Source organism: Pleurodeles waltl, chromosome 3_1 (assembly GCF_031143425.1).
Source record: "Pleurodeles waltl isolate 20211129_DDA chromosome 3_1, aPleWal1.hap1.20221129, whole genome shotgun sequence".
NCBI classification, from domain to species: Eukaryota; Metazoa; Chordata; class Amphibia; order Caudata; family Salamandridae; genus Pleurodeles; species Pleurodeles waltl.
Genome location: NC_090440.1, coordinates 1,959,434,581 through 1,959,461,789, shown reverse-complemented (window position 1 = coordinate 1,959,461,789; position 27,209 = coordinate 1,959,434,581). Strand labels below are relative to the sequence as shown.

At 40.7% G+C, this 27,209-nt stretch overlaps 1 protein-coding gene across 16 annotated transcripts in view; it reads left to right on the top strand.

Annotated features, from left to right (window-relative positions):
• NCOR1 (nuclear receptor corepressor 1) overlaps nt 1–27,209 on the top strand; it is a 1,251,773-nt gene that overhangs the window by 59,936 nt on the left and 1,164,628 nt on the right. For all 16 annotated transcript variants that reach the window (XM_069226323.1, XM_069226317.1, XM_069226319.1 and 13 more), the window contains exon 3: nt 24,886–24,992. In XM_069226323.1, coding sequence (XP_069082424.1) covers nt 24,886–24,992 — 107 coding nt within the window. The remainder of the gene's footprint in view (nt 1–24,885; nt 24,993–27,209) is intronic.

Genomic DNA, 27,209 nt, shown 5'->3' with positions numbered 1-27,209 from the left:
AACTATACGAGAAAAAAAACAAAAAACTGAAGCATGCTTTTATTTCATTTCGTAGGCATGAACGGCTAGAAAATATAAAGTATGTAACATATCCTTTTTTTACAAACTACACCACTGAAGTATCTACGGTGTCATGTGTTTTTCTAAAGTGATTGTATGTACGTTTATATTTAGGGTTTTGCCTGTAAAGCAGGACTATTAACATTAGTAAATACGTAGCTATAAAAACTGTTTTTGTGACTATATAAAAGTATAACGAAGCGGCTATTAAAAAAAGCTATTAAAAAAAGCTACTAGGTGGCACGTTAGCCATAGAAAGATCTAAAATGAAAACTACCAAAATACCAGGGCACACAGGGGCTGTTACTAAACGGAGGAAACTAGGGAGTGCTTTCAGTTAAGTCCATAATTCTGAGCCCAACTGTTAAAGGAGGTAAAAAAGCCGTACTTGAAAGACCCTAGCGAACATGGAATACCCCAGCAAAAGAAATCTAACAAAAGCTGAGATATAAGTTGCTCTCCTTGACTTCAGTGGAATTACCAAGTTAAAGTAAATGAAGATGCATGGAAAACATTGAGCCGGGTCTCAATTTGGAAAGGAATTATGCGTAAAGCACAACTTTGAACAAGGAAGAGGAAGAAGCGGCATGGCTATGCAGTTCAAAGTGCTGAGGCAAAAGAAAAAAATAGTGCGGCACACAAATCTGTATGGCCCATCGTGCAGTCATCCATGTAACAGGGTCAGTCTGCAAGGTGGTAACAAGCAGCTTCAAAGGTGGGACAAACGTGAAGCGTTTTCCTACTAAATAAAGGGAATTTTGAAAGGCAGCCCAAGGAACAAATTAAAGTGATGGGCGTGATATGGGTGTGGTTAAAGCCCACAGATTTAGATCAGAACATGGTGAAGACACTTGCGCTTGCGCGTTGCCTAGCTTAACCTAAAAAAGAAGTGGCTTGGCATTGTAGCCAGTCCCTGTCTCCAAACAACCACTTGACTTCTTATGGCATTTTCTTTTAAAATCTTGAAACTGGGCAAATCGATTACAGTCTGGGAATTGTGTTGGCCAGAAGAGCAGTGGGGATCAATAGTATTATGGAGTGCAGATTTTAGCATGGTCTACCACGTTATGCTCCGCTACTTTTGTTTAAGAAACTGGCTGCTAGCTAGTTAAAAATATATTTTTCTACAGGTATAACCTATTTTCTTTGTCGTATGGCTGCCATGAATGATGGCCAACATTATAGGGTGAACTTCTGGAATTTACTTGCCTTGGTGTGGAGGACGGTAGAAGAGTGCTGGAGATGTTGGTCGGTGCACATTTTATGTAGAGTGTGGGGAGCCACCTGGAGATCATGCCTCAGTACTATTTATGTATTGGGTCAAAGGTCGCAAACAGCGTAGAAAGGGAACTCCTAGTAGTTGTACTATACATGTGTTCTATCGGTAAATGGTCCAGTGATACTGGAGCACTAGTTCCGGTATACCCACCTAAATGCATATTGCATTCCTGGCCAAAACACTGCGCATTCCCATAGGAAAATGGCAAAATAGGTTTCTGCCATAAACCACTTTGTTGTCACACAGGATGCATCAAAGTCCGCTTTTAGTTAATCACTGTCTGCTTTTCCTTATTCTTATTGACACATTCTTTGTTTACGTAACTATTGAACAAAAATAACCAGTTTAAAAAGTGATTTTTTTTTTTTTTTTTTTTTTATCGTATCGAAAATATTTCACTTCACTTTTGCTAAGCATCAGTAAAAAAAAAAAAATATAATGTATAATTTTATCATCTTTGTCTTAATCTAAAACACCGGTTTTATGGATTGCCGTCACTGAACAAACCCTAGTTTGTGCTGTGCCAATATTTATTTGATAACATTGCACCCTTCTCCAGAGATACTTATCTCCGAATCTTTAGAAACCACAGCATGGTCTCCATGGGGATTCTATTCTGCAAACATTATCTGGCTCTGCCCGCCATCTTTTCTGGTAATCCTTAGTTGGCAGGAGGACAAACGTAATTTTAGCAAATAATTTTTTGGCTTAGTTGGAATGGTTTTCTTTCAAAACTACAGTTCCTGTTTACGTCTTTCAAAATTGAATTTTTTAATATTTGTGCGCTTTGTTTGGCGTTAGCCAAGACATTTTTTTGTGTGTGTATTTTATTTTCATGCATCTTGTTGTCGGTTTGGAACGTGAATTGTGATCAGAAAAATGTGCACCTGCCATACATGACAACCTTTTAGAAGAGGAAAAAGGGCACTTACAGTCTCCCGATTATCGGTTTTTTTTTATTTCTCCCTTTTACTTCCATTAAAGCAAAGACAATATTAGACAGGAGACAGCCAAAATAAAGTAATTTTTGGCTTCAAAAATTGAGTCTCCCGCATGAATGGTGTATATTGGCATGTAGGACCGACATTTTGTATTTTATCACCTCAGTGTGGTTTTTTTTGGTCTGGCTTGCAAACCACGTTTAGCTGTTTTGTTGTGGAAGAGCTACTATGGGCAATGTCAATACTTACAATGGGCTTTGGGACAGCTCATTGCTTATCATGGGGTGGCGATTCCTGTCTGTCTCATTTGCTTAACTGATGGCTTTTATTCCTCTTACTGTGCATTTTGCTCTCCTGTTGTGTAGCTTCTTTGCCATCCTTTTGAATGATGACTTCCACGGCTTTGAGTCAGGGGGCAACTCTTTTAATGCAGCACTCCTATGGAATACGTGTTTTCTTGCAGTCTCCTCTGTGCTGCTGTCCCACTCCAATGTCCCTGGTTACTCTCCATATTGCTCATCTCCCACCAGGCACCCTCCCAGCTCGCATGTTGGTTCACCAGTCCATCCCTTTTTATTTTTATTTTTTTTAATGAATTTATGTATCCCCTGGAACCAGCTCACTTAGTTGCCATCCACCTCCCCACTGCCCACTTATCCACACCCTACCTGCCTTCTTCACTGTTACTCTCCATCCCATTCTTGTTTTTTCCTTACTTAAGGCCCTGGCAGCTGCAAAGTGCTGCAGGCTTCTCCTTTCTATTTAAATAATCACTTTGAGACAAATTGAATATATATTTTTTAATTTGCCGTCTTGAAGCATTAATTGAAGCAAAAAGGCAGCTATGTCAAGACGCATGCACATGCACATAATTTGTAACGCATGTATGGTGAGTGGGGCCATTGCAGCATCATGAATCACAAATGCACATCATGAAAGTACTATAATCGGAGGGCTAGGTATGAAGTTTGTTAGTTGATAAAGGAGTATAATATTGTGCTGTTCAGACTCTGCAATTTCAAGTCAAATAGTTTATTTGAGATAATCTGCCCTTATGACAATTTACACAGTCATCAAATACAATTTTTTTTTTAAACTTAGTTTAAAAACACACAGCATTTTAGCACCAAATAAAATGTCATTAAACTATAAATTGGAAATTTATTTATCTATCACAGGTTCGTCAAGTGTTTTTTTTATTTTTCAATACATTTATCATCCTTGCATATGCTGTTTCAAATTATGATAATCCTAATCGAAAAATTCTGAAAATTCAACATTAGGTGTGAAAAGTTAGTTCGTGGAAATAAGGTAGTTTCCTTATACAGCAGCAAATCAAATATTATATATTTTTTAGAGGACATCTCGTATTTCACAGATAATTAGAGACCTGTATCAATGGGGTAAATGACAAACACTTAGGGCCTCAATACGAGTTTGGCGGTCCGCCAGACTTGCAGTCTGACTGCCACAAACCTTGCAGTCTGACCGCCAGATTACGATCCTGGTGATCGGACCGTGGACTCAGCTTAGATGAGGGATCTAGACAGGTTGGAGGCGGTGAAAGTCATGGTCAACCACGGCAGTGCCAAGTTTGGCACCACTGTGCTGATCACAACTTTCTTTTCCGCCAGCCATTTTATGGCATGGTCCCCACCATGAAAAGGGTGGCAGAAAGGCAGAGTTGGTGGGCCACAAGCGGGGGTGGGGGGGCTGCACTGCCCACAACTCGTTGTGGGTAGTCGAGGGGCCCCCATGTCAGCACCCTTGGAAAGTGCACTGTCTGCTACAGCAGACAGTGCACAGTCTGAGGGTGATGTCTGCAACTGCATTGGCCTCGGCTCCCTGAGGGAGCCGAGGTGAATGCCACTGCACTATTTGCGCCAGACTGATTGGCTGGAACATCGTAATACGACATTTCCACAGGTCAACCCGCTGGAAACGTCGTATTAAGACAGTGGTGAGGCCGCTGGCTTGTTAGGTGCCTCACCACAGCCGTATTGAAATTCGGGCGGTTCAACCACCAAAATTGTAATAATCCCCTTAGTTTTAACTATCCTGGCCAGCTATAACAATTGCTACAATGCAAGGACTTCGAAGCCTGTTGTATCTGATATATACATGCACAAATAACAGCCATGGGAGCCTTATGCCGAAATTCGAAAAGCCTGGGACAATCCATTTCATTTTAATTTCATAGCATGGTCAGCGCAATAAAAAGTTGGTTTCTGTTTAATCGATTTGGTCGATGTGCTAACAGAATTTTGAAAGCAAAACATTTGAAGGCCACTTATTTATATAATTTGCCAGAGGCAAAAATGCACAGTGTAAACTTAAAAATACAAACCTTTAGCAAGTTAAGGATTTATATTATCAAACTACATTTCAAAGCATAGCATGTGTTAGAAACTCTTAAAAGCCTCCACAAAGTCATGTTACATGTTGGGCCTTCAATACCCTACTTTTGATCTGTGTATTTCTCATACATTTTTATTAAGGCAAACTTATGAATGTCTGGATTATTGCAATATTGAGACAGGCCTAATCTTTAAAAAATGTGATGAATATGGAAAATTCAAGACAAGTTTAGGTCCTTTCTAATTTTTGGGACCTCTTGAAGTGCAGCCAACATTTGATCAGGGTTGAGGCCAATCTAGTTGTGATCTCCTCTTCTCGACATGCTTTAGATTGGTGGTTATCAAAGACTTCTGTGGGCCTCCACGTTATCTTTACTGAAACCTGGGGACCCCCCACTGAATCCTTATTGGAACCTGGGGATCCACAACTAAATTATTACTGGAAGCTAGGGACCCCATCCTAAACATTGATAATTTGAATGGCCAAACACTACACAAAAAAACACAGCAACAAGCATTCATCAAACACACAAATAATAATTTACTCTGCAAAGAAGTATACATTAAAAACATTATGCTAATTGGAAGGTTTTCTAAATTCAGTTGAAGCCACACATCGCACATACTATAGTCTGTTTGATGCACATGCACTGCTACCACAAACCAATCTGGGAATACGAATTTAATTTTAAAGTGGCTAATTGCTCATTTAGCCACTTTATTTATATGCAGTTTATTAATCTGTCAATATTATTTAATTCGCCAAGCAGTTGCGAACCCCTGAGAAGGCCTAGCGGACTCCCAGGGGCCCCTGGACCACAGGTGGGGGAACCCCTGCTCTAGGTTCTTGGTCCCTAGTTTCAGGGATAAGGGAATAGAAAAAGGTCCTGATAGCTATCTTAAGTGTTTATAAAAAAAGAAAAGTGGGTCTTTGGTCATAATCTATTGAGTGTTCTAGATTAAACAAATAGGACAGTTGATTATGCATGTGCACTGTAGACCACAGTAAGGGAGTAGATGGCACGAGGACACAGAATCCTGCCTAATCCCAGTGTGGTGTTAGCCCTGTGGTTCAACTTTGGGGTACTTTTGTTATCCTGCTTATGAAGAGTCATTTAAAGCCACTTGAATGCCCAAGTAATTCTGTTCCTAGACAGTTGATATTCAAAAGTCCTCCAAAGAGTGGTTACACTGGAAGGATCTTTTTTGGCTTAAAGACCATAAATGTTGCTTTTGCCATGTTTATTGAATTACCCTATTACTGACAGACATTGGAGAATGTATTCCTAAGGTTTTGTGGCCCCATCAGGGTTTTTGATATTAGAAGAGTGTCTTATGCAAATAATGAGCCATGCAAATCTAGGGAGCATCCATCCTGTGAACTACCAGAATTTGGTCAGTCACACCATTGACAAAAAAAGGTGCTTGAAGTTCTAGCATAAACACATCCTTGGCATACTTCTCTGTTAACCTGTATAAGTTAATTGGTCTCTCTTTTGGGTCCTATTTTACCTTTGCATAAGTATGTGTAATTGGATGCTTAGATTTGGTCGATTATCTGGAAACTCATATGAGAGAGCAATTTCTACCCTGTGACACTCAAATGCTCACTTAAAATCAGCAAATGCTGTGCACAGTGCCTTATTATTAGAGATACAAAAAATGCCATACTGGTTGAATAAATAGGAAAGCTTAGGCAACTGTACTGATAATTTCTGAACAAAACTATTTTAGAAAATTGTGTTTTTAATGTTCTCCATTAAGCCTCTTGTTAATGGGATCACTGTGGCTGATTCTTTTAAACTCCGGTGTCATTTCTGCCCCCATCCACATGTGCTGGATACATGCAGCTCATGGAGTAGCTTTAGAAATAACTTGAAGGTTAGGGCCTCAGAACAGAACGGCCATAAACAATTTATTGGGGATTTTGCCAATACTGAATCATTTACCCACCTGACACATCATAGCCTCGCCTGCATTCCAATAGAAAAACTCTGGTATCATCTGGTTTGTCCTTGTGTGTTATGACTGGCGCTTAGTAGTCTAATGTTCCAATATTGGTGGGTCCTTGAAAATACGCTAGTGAACATTTTTGAAACCATTTCACTGGTATTATATGCGTTTTGGATACTAATAGAGGAACTTAAGTGAGCCATGTGGATGACCGTTCTTGGACTTGGGTATAGAGTTTATAATTTACATCATTTATTAATTAATCCTTGAAAGTTGACAAATTTCAAAGCACACTTTGCCCCCTTTTAGTCACCATCATGCAAGCGGTGATGTTTCATGGTCGAACCTTTCTTATTTCCTGTGAGAAAAGTGTTTGACGCAAGGTAAAAATGTACCTCCAGAAAGAGTGGGTCACTGCATATCTTTAGTAAGATCTGTCTCAAAAAGGGGAAAGCAACATATACATATCAATGGGTCACAGTTCATTAATGTATCTCACATAACTTTGCGGATATTTACTTGTCGAATATTCACCCCGTTCTGCCTGAGTTTAGGAGCTAGGATTAGAATTAACAAAATGCTCACTCTTCAAAATTACCGAGACTATGTCTGGATATGATGTGTGCAGAATAACTTCTGCAGGTACTGTAGCGACTACAAGACTGCCCAGGGTATAAAACAATAATGGTAGCTAATAATGTTGGCATGTCCAGCTTTTGTATATTTCTCGATATTTTATTTATAAGGTGACACATATAGGATAACCATCTATTACCCTTAGAGGTCGACCTGAACCTTTTGACTCAGATAGGAGTGTGATAACGTCCTAACAGTCATCATTAACAATATAAAATCAATAAGCATTGATTTCAATTTGGAGTCAGTAATTTCTACGCACCATGACCTATGTGGCCATGAATCACCAAATCAGTTTAATAAATTTCAAACATTTATTGCCCTCTAGATTAACAATGTGAAGATCACGTAAATCAAATGCAAGACCAAATTATTTAAGTACAGAAAGAGTACAGGCTGACCAAATGATCAAACGAATCTCAAGCTAGACACACTATTTATCATAAAACATTCAATAATCACCATGTTCTTCTTCTCTCGCTCTTGATCTCTAGCTGCCTCTCAAAAATTACATTTAAGTAATGTAGAAATACATGTTTCCTGCCAAAAACTAAAACCTGAGCATACACAAATATTGTAACATTTACCACGACTTTGAGCACTGAACTCTATTGTTTAGTTCGTACATTATCTCATCTCAGGTAACAAATGCTACAAGCAAGGGACATAATTTTTCCACAGTAAGCAAGTCACACAGGATGCTTGAAGAAACATTTTGCAGAGTTAATACTTTTAATATTGTGCCTCTGGAAAATTACTAAAATGTGCGGCCTTTAAAAAAACAATGCTAAAACATGAAGAAAAAAATATTTCATAATATTATTCCTTTAGTGCATATTATTGCTAATCTTTTCCTGCATATTTGATTATTGTTAAGCAAAACACATTAGACAGTTTTTATTCCATAGTAATACACATTGTTTATGGTGGCCACCATATCCACTGTTTTTATTTACTAATACTTGATTTTAGTTAGGCCTTTTTAATACATGTTATTTCACATTATATTTAAGTGACACCATTTTTATTAATAATGTTTGCACTCCACCAATATTTATATATTGACATTCCCGGGAGGTTGCATGCCCTCCGTTTTTATTGATGTTAAGTTTCTAGAAGTGAGCTGCCATTGCCATCCTCTCAAGAGCACGTATCAAGGGTTTAATTGTGCCTTGGAGTAGATTAATTTTGAAATGCTATACTTGTGTTGGTATTTTGGCTTTTCTTATGTTGCTCTGTAGGAAGCATAGAACATTTGCTGTTGTACACATCATTGTCCGTTCAGGATACAGCGTGCCATGGAATCTAACTTTTCAGTGTTATAGGGCTCCTTGTAATCCTTGCCATCTTTGCGGCAGTGAGAGCATTGCAGCTCCCCCCACCTCCTTTTTTCCCCGCTAGATGTTCTGTTGACACGTGCTAAAACGGTCTCCGCACATCTCCCACTGGGTCTACTGCCAGCGTGTTTTCAGAACCATTGTGTCTTTGTTTAAGAGTAATCTACTATGTATTTTTTATTATTTCTCCTTTGAAGGTTGCACATCACGTTCCTTTTCTTTTGCTTCATCTGATGATTTCTCCATGTTTCATTTATCCAGAATTCTTGCTATTACTGATATGATCTGTGACTATCTGTCTTAAATATCCCCCCCCCCCCCACACACACACACATCCACCCACATACACAGCATTGCTTTCCTCAGACCTCCCACCAGGACCTCCATATCCTACCCCAAGCTATTAAATCTTACTTCACCTAGAATTTGAAGAAACCTTGTTCACTAGTCCTGTGAGACTTTTCATGCAATCCAAACTTTCATGGTATTTGTCCTCCTTAAAGCTCATAGCTTTGGGACTGTCCTGCTCCGCTGACCAACCAAAATAGTTGAACTGCCTGTTTTGGAAAGGAATCAACCTCTGAGTGCTTTAAAGATACACATAAGACCTAAGTGATAATCTGTGTAGCGTGTATTTCAACAGACAAATCAACAGCTAAAAGTTCCTTAAAGCCAACTAGCCTGAGTCACCAAGGAAACAACTTTAAAAGTATGACTTATAGATTTTTCATTTGTTATTTTCACATAATGGTGGTTTTATTGCAGTTGCCACTTAATCCACCAGCTGCTGCATAATTTGCAGAGTAAAGCAGTAATGTGTTTGTAGCTTAAATAGTAGTTCCTTTCCCGGGGAACTACTTCCCCCAGTAGTTCCTGGGGAAAGGGGCGGGAGCAGCACCAGATGCCGCATAGACACAGACCCTTTGCAGAGGTTATTTAATCACCTTTCAAATGATGAGTGCTGTAGTCATGTGTTACACTAGCGCTGAAGAGGTCTAACATTTGTCCAGGCAGTATTAATGTCTGTTAAAATGACAATTTAGAGATTAATACTGCCCAGTAATGTGCTGTATAATTTAGTGAACCCTGCCACATAATTCTATCCTCCATACCCACATAGTTCCAATAGCCTTGTCTAAGCCATTGCCTGCTCTGTTTTGGTCTAGAGCAACAGTTTGTCTTCATCACCCCTTTCGTTGTAATAGTTTGTTGACTGCAGACAATTTGTCTGATTCCAGAATTATTTTAACCATATCTCTAGTTTACACAGTTCTGCAGATACTGCATTATAAAATTGTAGTTAGATCTTTACCATATAATCTGTTACCTGTTGGCACTGGTTGTGTCTATTGGTTTAGTACGTGTCCCTGATCTACGGAAGTTAGCACCACTTATTTAAGGCGTGCAGTAATTATTTATTTTTAAATTTTGCTCTGGTCGCTATAACACCACTTACACAAAATATACTGTCCTTGTATGAAAGAGGACTGGTAGTTCAAGTTGGTCACACTACTTCCTTATGCCTTCAGTAAGACAAAAGAATACCTATTGCTCTACATTACATCATTATCTGGCTGATCCTGCCAGTAGCATATGCTTGTCTCAAATATTAGGCCATGCACACGTAAGTACACACGGCTGGTACAGTGAAACTGTGAATGGCTCATTAAATCAGTTATGGTTCCTTTTATCGATCCTTAGAGTCTGTGTGAATACAAGTCTCAGCTGAAAATCCCTTTGGCTTACTTATGTATTTAAACGTGTTAAAAACGCTATTGGCAGTTCAACATATCTCCCTCTATTGAAAGTCATCCAAGCCAAATTAGTTCCCACAATAACATATGGAAGTAAAGTGTTTGAGTGGTAGAGATGGGGTGCAATTGGATAAAATGGTCACCAAGCTGCTCAAGGCACCGTTCTATCTACCAAATTACACGTCGCCGGCCCGTGTTCGCCTGGAATTTGGCCTGGTCAGACAGTCACTTGCGAGAAATGGGGCATTTTCTAACCTGTGCTACATACTTAAGACAGCAATTCAAGGCACACTAAGCTTCCTTCTTTGGGCGGAAATCTGTGCAGCCTAGCTCTCCTGCTTGGCTTTACCTACAGTCCTCCCTGACGACACTGGGACTAATAAATCAGTGGGATCCTCTTAGTTTGTACCAGCTAGTCAAGCAGGTGACAAAGGAAAGCATCAATTCTACTCAGTTAATAGACAAAGAAGCCCTAAAAAGAGAAGCCATGCCTAGCTTATTTTGTCATCGTATGACAGACTCGTCTTATCTAGGCACAGTGGTTACACCACGGATTAAAACAGTCTTCTTGGGATATGTTGGCCATTTGTGTTTGTCTCTCTAAAGGAAAATAAAGGTCACTTTCCCTATGAAGTTGTCAAGTTACAGCAACTTTAGTCCTGTTAAAAATAAATAAATAGCCTAAAAAAGCGGGTGCACTTGTGTTTAAAGGGAATGATGGTAAATCTCTTTCAAAATCACCAACTTGTGTTTTACTCTTGTTTCCTAAGCAGTACCTGCTCTTTGTGCTGGGGGATGTTGCCGTCTTGCTGCCTTTTTAGGGTCAAGCTCGCATGCGCTCTGGTCTCTGGTGTAATCTCTCTACAGGCTTTTAACCATGCCCATATCCTGCCCATTCCTTTGGGTGGTTCGTCGGCTAGTCTTTTAGAATTCGCTTGATTTCAGGGAATTGTTTATGTAATTGCCACCCCAAGTATGCTTTTTTTATCTATTATTTGGGAACATACCTGCATCAGGGGTCCTACAAGTTCTGTATAAATACATCTCACTCAGACAAGATAGAGGGATTCCTACCAGATGCCATTGACGCTATCTCTGCCAAGTATGCTTTTTTATCTATTATTTGGGAACATACCTGCATCAGGGATCCTACAAGATCTGTATAAATACATCTCACTCAGACAAGATAGAGGGATTCCTACCAGATGCCATTGACGCTATCTCTGCTACACGTCGCCTTGATGCTGATTCAGTCTTCGTGTCCCCACGGAGTCTGATCTAGAGACCTCATTCCAAGGTAACAAGGGTTGGGGGACGCTTCTCATGGACATGGTACTGGCAGATTAGGTTTAACACACCTAGCTCTCTTCAGGTTAGAGATGAGGTTCATCATGCTAGGGTATTAGGGTCTATTTCATACCTGCTTTCCATCTAATGTTATTGCAAGATGGTGGGGACTTTGTATTTATGACTCATTTTTACCACTCTCTTCTCTACATTGTTCATTATTATCCTAATCATTGCAGCCCTTGCAATTTACAGGAGATTGCAGTCTTGTTAAATGGAACCTATTGAAAACTTAACTGCATCTCTTTCATTGCTTCTGTATGACTGAAACATGTTGTTTGTGGGAGAAAAGGGTAATCCCCGTTTAACCACGACCTCCTGAGATGTTGCACTCTTAAATCCAAACGTAAAACATGTTAAAAGGACTTTCTCCTCACTTGGTTTTCCATCTCTTTACCCATTACATAATATGGCTAACGTCATAGACATTCCTGAGAATGCTGGACAAGCATTAACACTGCACCTAGTAATGCATGGCTCAACAGACAAGGTCAGGGATTTCACGTTCATTGTAGAAGCCAGTGAAGCTTACCAAACAAAAACATTTTACTCCTGGGTCACCTTTCCTCAGGATGACCAAAGATCATACACATTCCACACATACAGAATTGCAAACGTACCACAACACTACCAAGCATACCACTATCTTGAAATTCCGATGACTTTAGAACTGGTTTAATGGCGCCCTACCACATGTAATCCAACTCGTGAAATTAGGTCCCTGAGGTAACGAAGGACCAACGTCTCCTGTGTTTGCCACATATACACCTCACCCAGACACACAAAACATTCAGGCAGCTGATCTGCGCAATCTGTACATTGAGATAGTAACACTATATAGACGACTTGTTCAGTTCGTAATGAGAACGCTGAACATAACACCAGCACGTCCAGCACCTGCTGGATACCAGTTGGCTACTACTGGGATTAATCCGCAAACAGAACATTCTATCAAAGGTAAAGTGCCCACAGAACCAGAGAAAATCCTGTTCTGGATAGCCCAGAAAACTAATCGGCTGGAAGCTGGGTTTCCCCATACAGGACCACAGGAAAAACAGAAATCTTACAATGTGCTTCCCTTCGGCATGGTTCCCCCAGTGGATGACTGCGCCACATGGGGTACAGTCTTCACTGTGATTTTATACTACCACGCATGTTATCACGGAAGTGTTAGAACAGATTCAGAATGAACACAGGGCTGCACCAGCCCTAGATTTGGAGATAAAGTTAGTGAGTAACTTTGACAGTCTCTTCAATCATATTCAGTAACATTAAAGGGGAAGCAGTAGTGTTGGCCATATGCTCCGAGATACCACACCTGGCACAAGAGAAACAGCTACTGAAAATAATTTCCAATGCCTATACCAGTATAGGACGGGATAGTTTGGGAGCCAAGACGAAAAAGCTTGAAATACATGGTATTACCCCTAAAGAAGGTACTAAACAAGCACAGGAGGGTTCTAAAAAGCGTCTGGATAAACAAAAACAAATTAAAGACAGTCAGAGAGCAGATTATCCACACCCGGAGAACTCCGACAGGAGATACATTCTCAGAAAACATAAAAGCTCCTTATAGATATAATGATTCACGTCCCTCTCGTTCTTTTCCGGATGCACCGGATAAACGTAGCGAGACAGCGGGCCGTTCAGAGTGACGTCCTGACTAACTGAAACAGAAGAAGGGCTCACCACAGTCTTCAGACAAAAAGAAGTAAGTCCCCACAGCTAAAAAGAAAAAAGTGGCAGCACTGTCAATTAAAAACGCCAGTACACTTGAGTAAATTTCTGAAGAACAAGACGTGGGAAGTGACACTGCCTCACAGCGTGGCAGAGGACCCCCGATATGTCGTCAGTCTGACAGATCATCTGGATGCAACAGCAACTAGTGACTTTATTGCAGTCGAGACTGCAGATGGGTGCATTTTCCCACCCGTGAGGGTTTATGATTTAAATAGCCAATTTGAGGGAGGCATAGAGTGCTCCCTTAGTGTGATATTCTGGGATGAACTTAGTTATGATATCCTGTTGGCCAAGAGGGACGGGCCACCTGAGCACGTCCGTAAGCTCCCACGTGGGGAAGATGTAATTTTGCCTTCTTTCTCTGATCTTGTTCCAGAGGCAGTAAAACAAGCATATGCTGTCAATTGGGCTTTAGCGCAGCACCTGCACTGTACCGCAGTCATGTGGGCTGGGACAAGGATTCTCCTTGCCATGCAATACCTATTAGGTCTACACCACAGCCTCAGCCCCAATATCCTGTTAAACACGGAGCCAAAGCTCCTGTGAGGGAGATCCTAACGCAGCTTGAGTACTAGAGAGTAATTGAGCTCTGTATCTAGGCAATGAATAACCTGTTATTCCCTGTTGCAAAACCAGACCATTCATACGGAATAGTCTTAGATTTACAGACACCTCAATAGTCATGTACGCACATAGGCAAAACAAAATTCACACAGTACAGCACTAATACACAACATAGTGCGTAAGAAATATAAAACAACCGTGGATATCTCCAATGGTTTCTTCTGCCAAAACGTAGCGCATGAAAGTCGGGACCTAAGCGCATTCTCATTTGGCTCACAAAAATGCTACTGCTGTTTGCCCCAATGCTACAAGAACAGCCCAGGGCTGTACTCAGCCCGCGTAACATCAATATTGCATGCTAATGATCACGAGGCATTGTCCTATATGGATGACATCTATCTCATGGTTGACGACCTCAGCATTCATCTTGCCAGGGTCGATTGGATCATTCTAGGATTCGCAGCCCTTAGCTATAAATGTAATATTAGGAAAACTAAAATAGCTTTTCTCTGTGTATTGTTCCTGGGATACAAGCTATGAAACGAGAGCAAGAGCCTGGCCCGCACATTTTAGAGAAATGTGCTCCCCTCCAGCCACCCAATACTATCCAGAAACTACAGTCTTTACTTATTTTCTTTAACTTTGGCAGAACATACATTCCTGATTATGCACAACGTATCAAGCCACTCTGACTTAATATGCCCTGATTTTTCTAGCAGACACTGAACAGTAGAACACACACACATCCTTAGAGGATTGCAACGAGACATGCTAGAAGCAAAACACTTACACATTTGTGACAACAAAAGCAAATATGGTCATCAGAATAATTGCTGGTGCCATTGGGTTCACTTATGTCACCTTTAATGATTGCAACACGGTGCCCATAGCATATAAATTACATTTACATTCCAATGCATAACAACGCTTTGCACCCATCGAAAAAATTCTAACTGCAGTACAGAGGGCTGTCATTAAGGAGAGGCCCCTTGCCCAAGGGAAACGCATTATTGTTGTTACTCCGGTGCCAGCCTTAGAGGCTGTCACCAAAACAAGCGTTTCTAACGCTAAAGCATTACACCTACGTTGGATTCAATTGGCAACCTCCCTGACTGCTACAGATGTTGATTACATATTTGATCCAAAACTTCAGATACAAGAATTCCTCCAATACGAACAGGAGTACCCCGCACCTCTAGAGATCTTGCCACTTGACAGATACCATCCTGTCATTTACACTGATGGTTCAGCACAGCCAGCCGTACCAAACATCAATACTTGCCCGCTTGCGCAGCCATGAGTGGAGGGATGAAGGATGGTATATTCCACCCTTGCAATACTTGCACGCAGACCCTATGAGACTGCACAGCCCAGCTGGCTGAAGTCAAAGCCCTTATCTTCGTGCTAGAGCATACGGATCCAGAGCAACTCATTTTGATTGTCTGTGATTCGTACTACTGTGTCCAGTCCTACAGTGATTACCTTTAATCATTGGTGATTGAATGGGTTCAGGGACTCCAAAGGAAACACCATAAAAAACAGAACTCTGGTGGGAGGGTGTTTGATCTTATGGATAAGCTTCCAATTGCTCATGTAGTCCATACATTGGGCCATCAACATGTAGGAGTACATGTTATCGGCAACACTTTGGCTGATGAAGCGGCCAAGTCAGCAGTAGCTACGGCTTCTGTGGCTGCAGTGAGTTGTTCTCACACAAGATTATATAATAACATTTTGGCTGCTGTGGAAAGCTTCAGCTGAAGACAAGCCTTTACCAAAAGCATACCCTACAAAATACTCTTACCACATCAGTGCACAGATTGTTGCTTACGCAACACATCCTGGGGTTGGAGATCAAGTGATCACCAGCAAAGACTAGAGATTAGATCTAATTAAAGCAGCGCATTAGAGTGTCGCTTATGCAAATGCTGGTATTGAGGCCACAATAACTCTCTTACAGAAATGCTTCTGTTGGCCTGGTCTATACAAGCAGACCAAGCAATATGTCCTTTGCTGAGACATCTGCCAGCAGATAAAGGGCTGCAACATCAAACGCCCTCCACAGACATCCCTCTTAGTGTCCAACAGGACTCTACAATGCGTGTACTTGGACCATTATGGTCCACTTCAACCGGATGGTACATACAAATACATCCTAATTGCAGTAGATTTGTGTTCTAGATTCCTGTGGGTATGGCCTCAGCGGTCTGCTGACGCTCTTAACTGTTATTAAAGACTTGCTGATCTTTATCAGTACATATGCAGTTGCAGCATTCGGACCAGGGCCCTGCCTTTGCCTCTATGGCGTTCAGGGACACCATGGGGACAATGGGTGTTGAACTCGATTACTCCTCACTCTACCATCCCGAGTGAAATTTGGTTGTGGAAAGAAGGAATCTAGATCTAAAGCAGTCCTTAACAGCTACAGTATTATGTTCTGGCCGCAGCTGGTTTCATCACATATATGGGGTCCAGAGAGCACTGAATAATCTGCCAAGAAGGCACTTGGTGTGGGTGGGGGGGGAGACGTACTCCTTATGAGGTTCTCTTTGGGATACCTATGTATGTCCCACATCTCGATGGCCCTGGTTTGGTGGTAGCAGATGCACCTTTTGACATAAGTGAACATCTTACTGTCTTACAGGAGCTTCAGCAATTTCTTCCACCAGTAATGCTCTGGCTCCTGTTTGCAGAGGCTGCTTCTTGTTACTTCATCTACATTGATGACTTTTCTCCAACTTCATTCGCACCTGCTATTGAAACTATTTCAAAGACATCTAAGCTGTACAATGGCTTACAATTAGCTATTTCATTTATCCATGGAACGATATGTGGTTATTTCTGACATTGCTTGCAGTTTGTCTATGGATTGTTTTTGTGACTGTTTTCTTCTTGCTTATAAATGGTCATTACCTTCCTTATCTTTCCTCTGTTGAGCCTGTGAATGAAGTTCTCTCTCCATAGCTTTCCTTACATAAGGACCGAAGAGACTTGTCCTTTGTCAACATTTCGGCAGAACCGATTCCTGATAGGATTGTGTGGGATAAAGTTCCATTTGAGATATATATATGGAGCTACTGAGGTCATTCAAATTCCGTATGTTTTCAAAATTTCTGACTGATGTAATTACACCTAGTGTTGTATCTGATGACTGGGATGTCCAAGCAGTTTGATTCCATGTTAGACGAAATTAAGTATTACACTGTATTTGAAAGTGATGATGTGTACACTAACACAAAGAATTATGGGGAAATGTTCTGCTATAACAACTGGCGACATTACTACTTGCACCATGCAACTAGACACGGATCATTATTCAGTTACATATAGTGGGAACACTATTCAGCTCCACCTGTGGAGAGCCCCAAACATTACCAAGATAAATTCACTTATTTTTCTGGGTATTACATTAAAAATGCAGAGTCATACAATTTCAAGTTACCACCTTCTAAAATTAGGAAAATTTTGCTAACTAACACAGAATTGATTTATTCAGAGTCCTTTATTTCCCAACTTGCAGTTGAAGGCTACGAATACTGGAAGAACACTATGGTTGTAAAGAGTATATGGGGAACACAAGACTGGCAGATTTAGGGTAGGGTGGCTTTTTTAGACCGCGCCTTATTCCTGTGCAAATGATCTTTTTAAATGACACCATTCAATAGACATTCTGTTTAAGGTTAGCAAAGATGAAGGAAATTAATGTGCCCAGTATCCCCCACACAAGCGAAATTCACCAATTGGCAGTCCTTCCTGAACGTCACTGAGGGAGAACTAGGTGCAAAGGTTCAGACTTGTTTCTATAATTCCTCTCTTTCAAGTCCCAGTGGGTGGTTTTTGTGGCCAGTAGACTCGAATGGGTGTCAGGCGCATTTTATGAATGCCTCAGGGGGGTTTCAAGGTTAGCTAGCCGTACCCCTGCTTTGTCTCGGGTCAGCACTCGGTATAGTTATTACATACAGTGTAGGTAAACTATGCCAACAATGGTTGCTGACTAACACCTTTGCAGCAGTTAAAGAACATCTTAATACTCTTTCTGAAGATAGAGACTTGCAAAACTTCTTGTTAGGGCCAAGTAAGCCACGCTCTAAAAGATTTATGTATGCCAATGAGATCTGGAAGCTTTCTCAAACAGAAGCTGCTGCACGTTTAAGGCACATAGATAAAGAGAATTTGGAAAAGGCTTTAGCTGTTGTCGATAATGGCATGAACACTCTGCCCAACAGGATTTACTCCCTTAATTTCATAGTGTCATATGCTATTGACATGATTCAGAATGATATGTCCTTTTTACACCATGGACAAAGTCAACTGCGTTCTATAATGCAGTTAGGTTGGACACTACAGATTCTGAAAAGCGGCTGCGTTCCGTGGAAGTATATTAATGGCAGTGACTTGTTTGCTGCTTTTAATTTATCCAGGGAACAGACAGTGCCTAAAAGGGAAGCTAGTTTCACCATGCTTCACATAGAAAATCTAGGAAAACTGGCTTTCACAGTTGCGGAGAGTCCATCGACAGGGTGGCTCCTACCGCTTTTCAAAGTGCTTGAAACATCTTACTGTGGGCAGATATGAGCGGCTAGGCGATAGCTATGTTAAAGAAGTGGGAGTTGCCCTTGGAATAGAAATGTCTGAACGGCAAAACAGAGGTCTTTCTTAGCTGAAGTAAATTTGAGACTACTGTTAGTCACTCAATGATTTGCAAACAGATGTCCCTTCGTGGCCTTTGCAATGCGGGGGTCGCAAACTTGGGTCTGTTTTCTGCAGGGTACTCCCGTCCCTTTGATTCGTTCAGCATTTCATGTACTTTCGAATAGAAGTTATGTCGTGCTGAGCGACCAAAGCTGTTGCTGTATGTGACCAGGAAATGCCTACGCAATTTCAGTCTCCAAGATCGTAACCTGTTGCGGACATGTTTATTCCCCTCCACACAAGCGATAACAGTAGCAGAAATGTGGCCTCACATTGATACTACTAATGTAAATTATGGCAAGCTGAGCAGACTAAAGGCCCTACTGTTCCAGATACAAGTTGTGTTGACATCAGCTAGAGAGACCTATGCTCTCCATATAGCAAAATAATCAGCCGAGATGCAATCCCTAGTAAATACCAACTTCCCCAAACACTTTGGAGAGCTGCTATCCAGAATATTCAACGCTTTGAGCACTACAGGGATTGTGCATTTCTTTAAGGCTGTCTGGTCTGGATTTGTGTCCATCTTCCAGACTGTCTTAGGAGTCATTCCTTCAGCTATCCATTCACTCTTTTACAGTGTGTTTGGTGGCTTTCCTATGTCTTTGATCGTCTGGATACTACTGCTGTTGCTCCTGATACGCAGTGGTTGTGCCTTAGCAACTAAGTGGAGCGATGGAGCTACTACTAGCACTAGTCCAGCTGTGCCGTAATCGCATGGTGCAGTTTTTTTTTTTTTTTGGGTGCTTCGTTGCTGGAAGAATTGGAGCATGACTGCCCCTTGTCATTCTGACCAGTCCTTTAGTGTGTGCAACCAGTCTTTCATTGCACCTGGTGCATGTTTGAACATCTACCTTCGGTGTGCCTTGCTGTTCCGCCAGTGCCTCATGTGGACAAGGAACTGCTGATGTGCGGTTCATTCACGGTCGTGCCCCATGGGACTGAGGCTGATTCGTGAGGCCACTTATGAACCGCCCTTGGTGGACTGTCTGGCTCCTCTGGGCACTTTGGATGCTGCTGCCATCGCGGGAGATCCTGCGTTTCAGGCTGCTGTGCACAACTGCTCTGTGGATCTGTCTGCCAATCCTGTCATTGACCTAACATCTGACGATGTGGCTTCTTTCTTGAATGCCTGCCTTTTGATGGCTTTGAAAACATTCTTCAAGATCATGATTACTGTTAAATAAAATATGACCATTGGCCTATTCTAAAGTTTATCTTTGGCCTGCTGTGCTTATCATGGTCGATATTATGGCCCTCATTTTTAGATTGGCAGTAACCACGCCTACCGCCGCGGCGACTGCCACCAGCAACGTCATGCCATTAGACCGCCGCCAGCCGTATTATGACCCATAATATGGCCTGGCGGTGTTCTGCTGGCAGGTGCTGCTGATGGCAGCAGTGCCCCATCCCGTCTCCTGCTGCAGGACCCCCTGAACACAGGTAAGTCGGGTCTCCGACAGGGAAGAGGGGGATGTTGTGGGTGTGTGAATGTTTGTGTGTGCATGGATGCCGGTGTGTGTTGAATGTTGAATGCGTGTGTGCATGTATGGAGGTGTGAGTGTATGTTGTGTTATGTGAATGCTTGTATGTATGAAAGTATGTGCGGATGTGTGTGAATGGATGGATGTATGCATGCGTGGATGCATGTGGGAATGGTTGTGTGTGTGTGAAGGGGAGCATGAATGTAGAGATTTGTGTTTTTTTTTTATTTTTAGAGGTAGGGGCTTATGTTATTGCAAGATGGTTGGGGTCTTTGTATTTATGACTCTCGTTTATACCATTCTGTTTCTTGTGCATTGTTCATTACCCAAATTATTGCAGCCCATGCAATTTACAGTATATTGCAGTCTTGTTAAGTAAAACCTATTGAAAACTTTACTGCATATCTTGCATTGACAAGGACATGCGGTTCATGTGAGAAAAGGGTAATCTCCATTTAACCACGACCTCCCTGAGATGTCACTCTCTTGAGTCCATGCATAACGACTGCCACATATCATCTTTTACTGTTTAGTTCTTCGGTGATTTACTGCTTGTGACCCGGGATGGTTGGGGCCACAGTTGCGACTTATAGGATTGGCCTAGTCACCTACAAACAAAAGTGCTGTCATCCCCTAAACCAGCAGTCTTGCCTAGCACAAGAGTCAAACTGCAACAGGGGGCCTTGTTTATTTATAATATCACTGCTAAATCCCTGCTACCCCTGACAATGTGTAATGCAGTATGCCCTGTAGGGTTTATTATATGGTTGCACTGCATTATTTAATGACATTTTCTTTTTGTGTAGTTATGCCCTCTAGAGGCTCACTATATAGTCACATGACCATGCTTCTTACACATGCTATTTTCATTGTGATGTCCTCTAGGGGCTGTTCTAAGCATTAGTCATATCAACATACTAAAATATTTGTGGCACAGAAACTTGCCCCATAATGGTTTGCAGTGATTACTTTTACAAAATATTTCTGCTCATAACTCAGCCTGTGGTGGTCCGAGGACAATGGTACCACCTTCAAAACATTGACCACAATGTGCTCTATCTGTTTGGACTCCAAAATAATAACTTCTACCACCAATAATTGTCTTTTTAAGCTCTCTAATGGCTGGTGCTTTTATTCTACAGCTGGGAGAATTTGTTTTATGGGCCTTGTTTGAAATATCATTGCAGTAGGCCTGCTAGCCTTGAAAAAGTGTAGTGCACTATGCCTCTAGGGGCTAAATATATGGTTACACTGCATGTTTTTTCATGTGAATATGCTCTCCAACAGCTGATTCTATGGTAACATGACCATGTTTCTTCCAAATGCTATTTTTATTGAGGTGTCCAAGGGCTGTTCTGAGCATTGCAGTCAACACACTATAATATTTGTGGGATAAACTCACCACATAATGCTTTGCAGGGCATTACTGTTAAACATTTTTGTTCATAAATCAGCCTCTTTTGGTCCTAGGACAATGGAACCACCTTCAAAATGCTCTTTCTGTCTACAGCATCGTCAACCCCCCCCACCCCCCTCCCCCAAGCAAGGTTAGTGGGGACATCATTCAGTGTATTTTAAGCTTTCTCAAGGCTATAACTTTTTTTTTTTTTTTTTTTTTACAGCTGAGAGAGGTTTTGTATTAAAGGCCTTGTTTCTAATATCATTGCAGTAGGTCTCCTAGCCCTAAAAACGCCCTCTGTGGGCTAAGTATATGATTACACTGCATTACATTCTCCTGTTTTCCATGGGGCTGTGCCCTCTACAGGCTAGCAATATGATTACATGACCTTGTTTCTTACAAATTATATTTTTGTTAAGGTCCCTCCAGTGGCTGTTTTGAGCATTACAGCTTAATGCCAAAAGTTTATTTTTGATAAAGGTTTATATGATGATTGTATATGTTTTAATAATATCCCCTTATTACAGTTATGACCATGATTCAGGCCAACGTAACATCCTTATTACACTATGACTGTTTTGAACACTCTTAATATATTTGGGTGACTCTTCTAGTTTGTCTCCTCTGTGGCTGTCTTGTATCTTTTTTTGGGGGTGGAAATTGTGTTAGCCAGCAACTCTGATGGCGAGGTGGTGAAAGTGGTATTCTATGGGAATTAGCATGGCCGATTTAAATGAAAATGCTAAATGGCAACTTTTTCATTTTTTTGCTACAGATAGAGGAGAAGGGTAAATGGAAGTGCTTTAGTTATATGCAGGGCCACTGGAATTACATGGCAGGTAAAAGACAAAATTACAAAGCAGGGTTGACTAATTTATGTGTCCAGTTATGAATTTACAATGCTAAGAGCTCTAACTCAAACAAATGTGAGACCTATTGCATTACAAATGCTTGTTTCTTGCTGTTGGCAGTTGCTGTGAGTGAATTTGCTCTGAACCTGTTTATGGTGTACCTAGTAACTGCACACAAGTATTTTCTGTAAGAGGTGTTTGGCCTGTTGATGTCTGTGATGTAGCTATTTTCAACGTGCGTGCAAGCGTACGCTGAATCTCCCTTTGCGGAGTCCATTTTGCATTTTAGCGGGCCTTGAGACCACCATTAATTCTACAGTAAAACCATTGATTTTTGTCAATATTATTCTGGAGGAAGGCAAGCAAGTTTGAAAAAAATAAAATAAACATTGCCTGTGATCACGTGCTGGGTCAGTAACATTTTTTAAATTAGAACACAGCGTTGGCTAAATGGAACCACAAAGAGCGTGCTCGTTTTCATGTGTACGGGCTCTTGGTATTCTTTCCAGAGTGATGCGGATTTCAGGGAATAGTTTAAATTTACATCAGTCAGCATGCATCGTTTCCTTGTTGTAACTTAAGTATATTATTTCGGTCTGTCACTGCATTACAAGAGTTGTGTGTCTAATTAAAAAGGTTCGACGCACTCACCTAACAACGTAAAAGAGACCGGGTTAAGCAAAGTCACCATGCAGTACGTGCTTTCTTTTGGCCTCATAATATTAACGGAAATGTTCCCACAAATCCATAGTCTCTCAGTATCATGTGATCTACATCAGCACCCCTGATGCCTAGGTCTGTGTTGTCAGCTCAAGTGTCCCAGAGAGTCTGTTCTTCCTCACTGGGTGCAGCGCTTTACTCGACGACCTACTTAGTATATTTACTGATAATTGTGCATTAAGAGCAATAATATGCTACACTCTGTTCTCTTTAAGGGTAAACAAACTAGTTTCAAAAAGTGCGCATGTTGTGTACATCACGAAAATAACTGAAGATATTTTATGGTGGTGATTGGGTATGTAAGCAGGAGTAATGCATGTGTGCTCTTCATAATGTTGGACCAGAAGGTAGGTCTCTATTGACACATACTTTTAAGCAACGCCTACTCTAAATTTAGCCATGCACGCGACCTTACATTACCTTATAATTCAAAAGGAACTGGGCAAGTTGGGTTGGTTTAGTGTCGTCAAAGGCTAAATCCACAGCAGGGTAATTTCCAGTCATGGCGGCTGGGCCTCCCCTGCCCCCCATTGTAGGTGGATTTTAAAGAAAATGTCAAGGACTGCAGTTTAGTGCTTCATTGAATCATTGATAAGGTGGTAAAGAGCAATGTTTCTAGGGTCCTGTTATTTTCAGAAGCTCGTCCTCCTGATATCTGGGTCAGTGCCTCACCCTCACTCCAAAACATAACCGACAAACTCAAGTTGGGATTTAAGACTTGTTAAGCAGCAATGAATGAATCTGCAGGAAGTCTGTGCTATAGCGGCATGATTCCCCACAATATTTACAAAAATACTTGATCAGCGATTTAATGTCTGCCGTCCTATCCTTTTATGGATTATTTTATTACTCTGTGTTTGAGAAAGGTTATTACCAAATCCTGATATATCCTAGTCCTGCAATTTGGGTGAGCATGTACTTAAGGTATAAAAAGATACTATTTATGCAGTCTCTGTCATTAAAATGCCCAGAACAATAATTAATGGGGAAAAAAGATTTGAAGCAACAAATGAGTTTCTAGAACAGTCTATTGCAGTAGAAAAAGACATGCCATTGAACATTTTATATTTTGCAATGTCATCCCAGCCCCACATCCCAAACCTATATAAAAATATGATGACCCTTCTCTGTTTGTGGTCAAAGAGAAACTCAAGTCATAAATTAGTAGTGGTTGGTATATAAACACCAGTGTAAGCCACATTTCGACATAGCGAGTGAAGAAATAAATCAGATGTTTGATCCAACTCATCTAGAATGTTTAATCATGAAGGTAAATATTACAGCCTTTTAAACACTCACCCTATTTAATATGGCAAGGACACTTGTTTATAAAGGGAGGTAGTATAAAATGTAGGGGGTGACTGCTACGAGAGAAGGCTGCATGTGTGCCTGTTTCCCCGGGCAACTCAGCAATGTATTCCTTCCGGGTCATATGACAATGCAGACCATAGATTTAATAAGAAACGCTACACATGATGTGGTTGGGAGGTATAAAAAGTGCAAAGAAACACAAACTTTATCTTCAGTTAAATTCGTGTAGGGTGAAATGTTTTTTGTAGGATGGAGTGGCAGGGGAAGAAGTAGGAGTGTGAATCAACATTGCCCATTCTGCGACAGCACATGGAATATTGGTGTAGCGTATACATTTGACAGGTTTTAATTGAAGTGCGAATTTAGTTATGACTTGTTGGTTTTTAAGAGCAGTGATATGTACTGTGAAGCTTGAGTTATGGAATGCATTTTTCCTCGTTTTTGTTTTACATTTGTTTAGGAATTTGCTGTTCCAGATTACCGATCCTCACACTTAGAAGCATTACAACAGCAACAACTACGTAGACGACCTTCATTGTTGTCAGAGTTTCACCCAGGGCCGGACAGGTGAGAGCGTTTTTTTATTCTTTCCATGGTTTGTTATGTATTGCAGTTTCTACTGTAAGTCACTTTTCAACAGTGATCATTTTCTGCACAACTGAACATTAAGACTAGGTTTCCTCTTGAGATGAAGGCTGAAGCAGTAATAGTCTAACTAAGACTAGACCCTTCTGGCTACGCTAACTTTCAATTTCACATCCATTCTTCTGCACCTCCTCCTCACTGTGGTTCCCTCATATTAAATCTCTTATTTCACTTTCTAATGATTACACCTTTCTTTAGATACTTATTCTTTTCTAATTCTTATTGACCTTTTAACAGCATTTGAGACAATAATGGTCAATATGGTAACACCCGTTCTAATATCTCTTATTGGTTCTTTTATTGCTTTGTTCACTTCCTTCTTTTTACCACATTTTTACTTTTCTTTTTAGTTCAATCCACCTGTCTGCTCACTTGCTCTCCATTTTGTTTTCCCTTAAGGACTGGTTATTGCTCGAATTTTAGTTCAAATTTATCCTGCTCTTTGCTCATGATACATTTTGAGGGAATAGCGCTCTGCCCTGTTGTACTCTCTGGGCTTTTAACCACACCCACACTATTCACGCTATTCATTCTTAGTTTTGCTTGTCCTAAATGCTTCATTTTTATTGGTACATTTTGTGAAATGGCCCTCCTTTGTGTGCTGAGTTCCCTTCCAGGTGATATAACTAAGTGAACATTTTTGTTGGCCATCACACTACTTCACGCTTCTTCTTGGTACAGCGTGTGATGGCCCCTCCTCTGTTTTCAGTTTGCCTTTCATCCTAGCCGTGATCCTTTCTAGACATTACCACAGGGAAGCAATAACTTTGGTGCTCATGGCTTCTGTGAAGCTTTGAATTGACATGATTCTGTCAACTGTTTTCTTGTCACAAATTGAAAATGTAAAGTAAAGGTCAATTTATGAATTTATAATGCTAATAATTCTAACTCGAGCAACCGAAAGACCCATTGCAAATACTTGTTTTTTGTTTTTCAATCACCCATCACTGCTGATTAGTCACAACTTTTGCAGTTAGTAAGTCTCTGCTGGCAAATGCATAACTCCTACTCACCTCATTTTTATCTGAGTGAAACCTAAACACCGTTCATTTTGTTGTGTACCCTCCCTTTTTTTTTTTTCACAGTTTCCTGTGTTCTTTTGTGTTTCTACTCACCTTCTTTCCTCTTCTGTTTAAAATCTTTCTTCTTGGCACCTCTTTTTTCACTGCTTTGCATTTTTTGTACTATGCTTCCAACCGAATAATTTTCAGAATCTTCAGTATTCTAATCTTTCATACTACAAAAGCTATGATTATTTGGTGTTTTACCATGTAGATTGTTTGCGTTCTTATTGTACTTATTCCCCACTGTAGTTTGTAACTGCTCTGCTGATGTTTTCCTCAAAATAAGTTCTCTGCATACATCTTCCACAGGACTGTTGTCTTGCTGTTTTTTCTTTTGCTTACAGTTCTGGTTTCTGATTTTCCTCAGATGAGTCCGCTGTCTCCGAGTATGTACTGATCCCTGCCTTTTCTGCTTTTATTCGCATTTTCTTCACACTGTTGCCTTTTCCCTGTGTGTTAATTCCTGCATGAGATATCTTTCCGTTAATACTTTGAAATATTGGGACCCAGTTCCCTGTATTGGTCATTTTGTTCCACCTCTTGCCACTTTTCTGTCGTGTCTGAAGATCTACTTCCCGTCAATTGCGTTTCTGTTCCATTTTCCTCAGTCGTAAGTTCAGCTGTCTGTTTTTTATTTTTTTTATTTTATTTCTTTTCAATTATTGCCCTTTTTGTAGGACTTTAATGCAAGATACATAAATAAAGTAATATAAATAATACATGTATTTTTATGAATTTCTGATGGTTAACTATTAACTTTATTTGGTCTCTGGCCTCTTCCCCAGTTTTTGTCACATGTCAATCTTCCTGGATTAGGGTCTGATTTAAAGTGACATTAAAGTCCTGTACTGCACTATGTCCAAGTAGTTTTATGCATTTCTTCTCCCTGTTGCTGACTTTTACAACTTAAAAATCCTTTAATAGGAGAGTGCTATCATGCTTAATTATTTGCTCAAAGCTTATCCATGCTGCTGTTTTAGATTCGGAGACTGATATTCTCAAATCGAAATAACCAACTTAAACATACTGCAGTACCAGGAAGTAGGCATTTCCCTTATAAAACATGAATTACCAG